This window comes from Rhinolophus hipposideros, assembly GCF_964194185.1.
Source record: "Rhinolophus hipposideros genome assembly, chromosome: 23".
NCBI classification, from domain to species: Eukaryota; Metazoa; Chordata; class Mammalia; order Chiroptera; family Rhinolophidae; genus Rhinolophus; species Rhinolophus hipposideros.
This window is the reverse complement of record NC_138069.1, coordinates 41,736,186-41,743,519: the sequence shown is the minus strand read 5'-3', so window position 1 is coordinate 41,743,519 and position 7,334 is coordinate 41,736,186. Positions and strand designations below refer to the sequence as shown.

At 46.2% G+C, this 7,334-nt stretch overlaps 1 protein-coding gene across 3 annotated transcripts; it reads right to left on the bottom strand.

Annotated features, from left to right (window-relative positions):
• Positions 1-500: 500 nt before the first annotated feature.
• AIMP2 (aminoacyl tRNA synthetase complex interacting multifunctional protein 2) lies at positions 501-7,312 on the bottom strand (the record flags this gene model as incomplete). Of its 3 annotated transcripts, none has more annotated exons than XM_081035284.1 (4): positions 7,075-7,312; positions 3,902-4,108; positions 1,824-2,055; positions 501-1,020 (listed from the first exon to the last, which is right to left on the bottom strand). In XM_081035284.1, the coding sequence occupies exons 1-4, from the start codon at positions 7,207-7,209 to the stop codon at positions 632-634; spliced, it is 963 nt and encodes a 320-aa protein (XP_080891410.1). In that variant the 5' UTR covers positions 7,210-7,312. The 3 variants fall into 3 exon arrangements, with proteins under 3 accessions (XP_080891410.1, XP_080891412.1, XP_080891411.1); XM_081035286.1 differs by lacking the exon at positions 7,075-7,312 and adding an exon at positions 4,791-4,880; XM_081035285.1 differs by having other exon boundaries at positions 632-1,020; positions 7,195-7,310.
• Positions 7,313-7,334: the final 22 nt, after the last annotated feature.

The following is a 7,334-nucleotide window of genomic DNA, read 5'->3' as shown; positions in this document are numbered from 1 at the left end:
AAGAACCCTCCACACCCCATCACTATCCAGCCCAGGCCTGTATGCTAGTCGGACTGTTGGTTTTGGCAGCTGCCATTAGTTCTAAGCCTTTCACACTACTGCCAGTTAGTGACCAAAAGACATCTCAGCTCACGCCCTGTTTCAAAAGCCTCTGCCACCTCTCTGCTGCCTCCGAGAGAAAACTTCCTACTTCTAGCACAGTGTACATCATCCTACCTATTTCTGTTCTCTTCACCTTCAACTTGACATCAGTCCAAAACCATGCCATTTCAAAGCTTTGTACTTCTTGTCTCCAAAATGATCTCAGCAGTTCCGATAGCAGTGTTCCTGCTTTTGCCCCCGTACTGTTCCACGGTATTCTGTTATGGTACTTCACTCCCCACCACGTCCCTCAAAAACAGCGATGTGGCACGCCACGCCTACCTCCAAGCGCCTGCCACATAGCTGTCACGGCCCACTACACATGATGTTGCTGAATTTTAAATAAAGTGAAAAGCACAAATCATACAGTGCTTTTATTGATACTTGACAACTGGCCGAAAAGACTTTGATTTCAGTACCTTTTACCAACCACCAGCATGAAACAGCGTCCTTCTTAAAATCCAAGCCCTTTAAAATTGGTTCCTGAGACTCACTTAAGGAGCTTGAGGGCCATGTTGAATGGGGCCAGGTTTTCACAGGCCCTCATCCACTTCTGCACGTTGGTGGGCACGGGCACGCTGCAGCCCCCCGTCTGCTGGAGCACAGACCAGAGCACCACGTCGGCCACCGTCAGTTCATTCCCAACGAGCCAGGGGCTCTTCCCGAGAGCAGAGTTCATGGAGCGGAACACAGCGGCCTTTTCTTTACTGCTTCCCTCTTTCAACTGAAAAATAGCTGTATCTATCCAGCTATCTATAAGGGTTGAAGTTACAGCATTATGCTTTTGGCCAAACAGAGAAAACAAAAAACGTGCAATGTTCCCTTCCCCTTCAATGGGACACATTCTCTGGACACTGAACTTCATTTGAGTCTTTGGCACTGAAAGGAAAACACACCATGTTATGTCAGTAAGAATAGCACCCTGGAAGGAGTACTTGCACAGCATGCGAAGGGGATTCACTAACAGGAACTGGTGGCAAAGGAAAGTGTATTTTTAAGAAAATCCCATTTTTAGTCTGTTTCCAAAAGGTAGTATTCAAGAAAGTTTAAACTATGTTTAAAGACTGCAAACTATTAAAAAGTGACCATTTCTGGTATTTGATTATGACAGTTTTCAAGCTAGAAGGTACCTGGGACCACCTACTCGAACCCCTGTGCCTAAGCATTTGCAGGATGAGAGCTGAAACCAGAGGTCCCGTCTCCCAGGTCAGACCCTCTTTGTACCCTCACCGCCGCTCCCGACGTGTAGCTGAGGGCAGTTAAAGCATTACTGATGGGTGACTGACTCACTTCCCTCTGTATAAATTTAACCAGGGGAGGAATACATCAGTGGCATAATGAATAAATAGTATCCTGCCATCCTTTTTAGGCCATTTGAAAAGATCACATCAATGCCCCCATAATGATAGGCTTTGGAATGTGAGGTCAAGATGACTGACAACTGCCACTCCCCTGCTCTGGGTTCTTAGACCAGTCTCTCCTAAAACTGCTCTATCAGAGACCCTAACCTTCCCACAGGAAGGAGGACGCCTTTGGGTCAATATTCATCTGTGCTCTTCTTTCGAGACTTCTACACAGTCTGACCTGATAGCAAGTAGCTGAACACGTGTCACTGTCCTAGCCTTGCTGCCGCTTATTAAAATCATGTAGGATGTGACTCGGACCCAGTCCCCTCTTCTTACCATTCTTCCAGATTAGAGTAAAACCCAGCTGGTACTCATGGCGGGGCTGTGTTTTCGTCTGCTCGCCAAAGCACTTGAGAAGGTTTTGTGGCACGTTCTTGACTGCTGAGTGCGTGTGAACAGTGGACAGGACCTTGTAGTGGTCACAGAGCAGCTGGTGCAGCACGAGCAGGGACAGGGGCGGCGAGGTGGGGTTCGCATTGATCACAATGTCTTTGAGTGCCCCATAATCCTGGGGGAGAAACCCAAATGGAGCAAAGGATGTTAACAGCAATCTGAGTGTGAGGTGTACCCGGCGCTGTTCTCAGCACCTAACTGCCACGGAGAAGGTTGTATGATCATCCTGCCTCACCGCTGAGGAAAGGAGTCCTGGGGAGATACGTGACCCATCCAAGGTCACCTGCTCAGTAAGAAGTGGAGCTGGGCTATAAGCAGACGCCAACCCCTTAACCCCTGCACTGCTGGCTCCTGACAAATAAAAAGTTGACTTTACTGTCAAATTAGTAAACCAACATACTACGAATGACACTTCTGTTTATCCTTAAGTTTAAAACAAATCACATGCAATTAGTCAGCCTCTGTCTCTGCGGGTTTCCCATCCTCAGATTCAAAGAACTGGGGGTTGAAAACTATTTTCGATCCACAGTTGGGAGTTCACAGATGCAGGGGGACGACCGTGCATTGTCCTATGTCATTTGTATAAAGGACTGCGCACCCATGGATCTTGGTATCCACGGGAGATCCTTGAACCAATCCCACGCGGATACCGGGGGACGACAACTCCATTTACCAAATCTTCCTAATATCTGACCGCCTGACAGGATCCAGTATCTACATCAATGTATTTGAGTAGTTACTGTCAATGAAGAGTCTCTTGTAAAAGGGTCTTAGCTCAAAATATCACTGGGAGGCGAGGAGTCTAAAAAACAGTGTTAAGTGCCAAAACACCCTGCCTTTTCAGATGCAGCCTTTATTTCTATACACTCACTCTTAAGGAACTCGCAGAACACAATGAAGGCCAAACCCTGGCTTTCTGTACACGGCCTGCCACAACCTGGCCTTTGGTGGCCTCTCCGGACCGATGCCCGGACCGATACACTGAGCTACGATGGATGCTTTGCAGCTCAGAGGAGAGCTGTGCCTCTGAAAGATTACAATACTTCATAAGACCATGTGCTCTGGGAAGCCTTCCCAGCACCCTGAGACCGCACAACTGTGTGTGGTCACTGACTCCTCAACTAGACTGGTTCCCTGGGGGCCTGGCCAGGTCTCACTGGATCACGTGCATGCAAACGTACTGGGTTGAGAAAGGAATACAGTGCAGGTCTCAAGATAGCAAAAACAGAACTGGGAGGACTACAGCACCGCCTCCACTTGTTAGGCCTTACGTTGTGGCATTTCTATCACCAGTTCTAGAGGAGGGTGTTCGCAGGGGTTCTTGGAACAAACCCTTTTGGACCCTCCAATAAGTAACACTTTGTAGTAAGACATTCTTTATCAGATTATGCTCTATATTAGCTGAAGCCTGCACACTGATCATTAAAGGTAGCTGATACAAGTTCATGTTAATAAAGCAAACTGAATTTAAGCAAAATACACTTGAAATAAGAGGCTGTGACTTGGCTTTTAGTGATATATTTCAAAAGGATTGGGATTTTTGTGCCTGGGCTAAGCTCTGAAATTCAGGCTCCTCTCAGAGTCTAGGTTGCCTCTGCTGGACCTCTGAGAAGCACTGAGCGAATGACGGAACACCTGTTTCTGTGGGGCTCAGGCTGCTGGAATGCTGCCTGGAATGGCGAGAAGCTGGAACTCTTGACATCCTTTTCTGCCTACCGACCCACCCTGCTCTTCTCCACTGGATCCAAGAAGAAGTGGCTGTAGCGTTTGCTTTGGGTTCACTCATAGCTCCTGAAGCTGCTCGATACAAAGACACAATCATTTAGGGGAGAGAAAAGAACTCGCTCTTTGTCCCACCTTTGAAAACGAGAAAACGATGACTTCACTCAGACTAGCATAATTTCCCGGCACTGACAGCAACCTGGCATGCTGATGTTCTTTAGCTTTCCAAATGAACTTACCTTTCCAAGCACTGAATTTAAGTCTAATGCACTGGTTGATATAGCAGTTGGCTCACTGGCTTGGATTATGTTGGTTACGTCCAAGTCTGCATCTGGCGTCTGAATCATCTTAGAGAGACCATCGACGGCGGCTTTCAATTCGTACAGTCGTTTTAAAATGTCATCTTGGTGGGACTCAAGAGCTTGAAGAGATGGGTCAGACTCTCCCTAAACGACCAACAGCAGAGTTTACTTCCTCTAGCATCAAAGCAATCTGTTTAGTTTGATCACCTGTCGTCTACTTTGTTTCACAAATTCATCAACCTCCCACCTTTCAGAAGACAAAATGAAGCTGCAGAATCATCTTATTTTCCCACAGTGCAAATCGATCCATAAATGCTTTAAAACAAACAAAACACATGACTGAAAGCCACTTGCAAATTGTACTCGTATGACTCTAATTTCGGTAATTTAGTCTAAGAACAGGATAGAAAAATGAACATAAATTGTTCTTTATTCTTCTTATCCAGCTAGTTCAAAACACTTTGCTTAAACAAATAGAAAAAGATGGCAGGACAGCAAAACTATAACTCAATAACTTACACTATTAAAAGGAAAAAGGGAGCACACGTAGTTTTAAAAAAAGTGTCCTTTGGCTTGGAAGTCTGTCTGTGTAAGGGTCAAATATTCAAATCCCCAAATCATTCATTCTCAGGACAGTACCGGCATTCTCATCTTAGAATCATCTAGAACTTTTTCACTGCCCATGTGTATAACCTTATATAAATAAGGAACGCTTACAGCCTTCATTAACTGAATCTCTGCATCTTTCTTGCCTGGTGTAGTGACTGGTACACAGTAAGTTACCAGTAATATTTATAATAAATTTCAAAAATTTATATAGATTTACCTTCTAAAGTAATATCAAGCAACTTTCCAATACAATCACATTGTGCAACCAATTTCCAGATTCATGAACTCTCACAATAGGTAATCCGTTCTGAGTTGAGAAAATACATACATAAAACATGAGTAAAATGCTCATAACTAGACAGAACAGTCAAGAATATGGCAATGACCTTGAGTTTATTTATATACATTCACTCATGATACAGTACGAGTACAGGAGGAGTACTTGCTCGCATTTATTTATTGGTAAGTTTAATGTTCTTGGGAACTGTTTTTCCCCTAGACACTCATAACTCTGCCCTCTCACACTGATCCAGTTCATCACCACGTACTGTCAATTTTTTGCAATCCACTGGCTTCTAAGCATGCCTCCACTGTCACTACCCAAGTCCATATTATTCACCTGGCCTACTTCTACTGGCCACCTTGCACCCATTCTGGTCCACCCTTCCACCCCATCCCTAGGATAGTAGCCAGATTACACAGGCAGATCCCATCACCTCCTCCCCTGGCTAACCTCTTAGGCTAAAAACCAAGGCTCTTAATCTGGCTAGAGAAATAGCTTGAATGACGTGTCCTCCGGCTGCTCCTCACATAATTCTCCCCTTGCTCTGTGCTCTAGCCACACTATCCTTTGGATTCCTAAAACACACCATGCCCCCACCTGCCACCGCACTTTTACTCATTCTGTTTACCTGCAACATTTCTCTCTCATCTGCTTAACTCTTCGTTACCCTAGAGCTGAATCATCACTTTCTCACCTCTCCCCACTTGCTGCTCTTTGGCTTCTGGGTGGAACAAAGAACAGAGTTCAGCATGCCATTTAAATAATTAGGTGTGGAGCGAGCAGAACTAAGCCTGAATGCAAGACGACAGGTACTGCTAGTAACTGTGAGGTATCCTCATGTTACTCAATGACAGTCCTCCCAGGTAACATGACTAATCTCTCTTAATCAGCCTGTATTTATGCACTGTTTGTGCAGTCTTGCTCACTTTTATAAATGTCAGTAGGGCCCCTGCTGAACCAGGGTGAAGAAGCATTACTGGATTAAAAAACTGTCAATGCACTGACACATTAGAATGAGTGTTGCGTATGTAATGTGGCCGGTGGGCGAGAGCCCCAGCTTCATCTGAGGCTTCATCTCTCCTTTCTTGATCTCAGGAATGAGGAAATGCTCAAATCTGTTTTACCTATCATCCCTTTTAATGTTGGCCTGTTTTCCTTGCTCAGACTAGACTGATTTGGCATACTGTGTATCCGTTTGTTCTATTTTTATGTATTTAGAAGCAATTTAGTTTATTCTTTGTGTCGCTCTCATTATCCTGGATATGTTAGATTTCTAATTATCTGTCTATTCACATTGTTATCGGCTAGAGAAGTGGGACTGTGCGTCTTCTATGTTAGAAGCTTTTGGGAGGGTGCCAGCATCAGGAATTTGTATACACTGCTGGTGGGAGCGTAAATCAGCATAACCACTTTGGAAAGCCATTTATCTAGTACCTACAGTTGAAGATAGACCTGCCCATTGAGTAAGTCCATCATCCCTTAGTAAATACCCTATGCCTGCTCGTGTACAAAAATATTCACTGCGGAATGTAACAGCTTTGGATGGAAAACCAGCCGACCTCCGTGGGCAGTGGGAAGGATAAACCGTGAGGGTAGTCATGCGATGGAGCAATAGACTGCAGAGAGGACGAATACTTCGTCATTTCACACCAACAAAGCGAGTTCTCAAATGCCTAGAAGCAGAAGCCAGACAAGACAAACGGCATGCTTCCGTTTACACCAAGACCACTTAGCTTAGGGATGTATAGTTAGGTGGCATAATAAGAAAAAAGCAGGACATGATGATAACGTAAAGTCGGGACCTTTAGGGGTAGCTTTAATTGGGGCAGTGACAGCGTGTGTTAACCTGGGGGGGTGGGGTGACACTGGAGTTCAATTATTCTTAAAACGGGCATTTACAGACTATTCACTTTTCTGTAGCTAAAATTTCAGAATAAAAAAGTTTTAAGTAGCCATACGAGAAATAATAGATATAAGATGGATAGATCTTTTAATAGTCAGGGAACTGGCGGGCGTGTGAGGCCGGGGTGGGGCAGGAAGCCGGGCTGGGTGCCACGGCTTGTCGGGGCCAGGCCATATCCCATGACCGGGCCTGGAGAGATCCCGGCCCCTAGAACACAACTCCTCGGACCCGACCGCAGCGCCTGTGCCCTGGGTGGGAGTGAGGCTCTGGCACCTGCGCACCGAACGGACGGGGGGGGGGGGCGCACGCTCCTACCTGCACATGGCCCGCTTTGGGCGCTGGGCGGCTGGTCCTGCAGTGCACGTTGGGAAGCCGGTACATGCAGGTGGGAAGCTCTACACGGAGAGATGCGCAGCCCTCGTGATAGGGCTTTACCTGGTACATCGGCATCCTGGGAATCAAAGGAGAGCAGGTGGCGGGTGAGGGACACGAACGCTCAAAAGCCGGGAAAGGCCACGGCGAACCGCGGCCACCTCCTTTATTATCTGGCTGCGGGCGTTCTGGAAAGGGCAGTC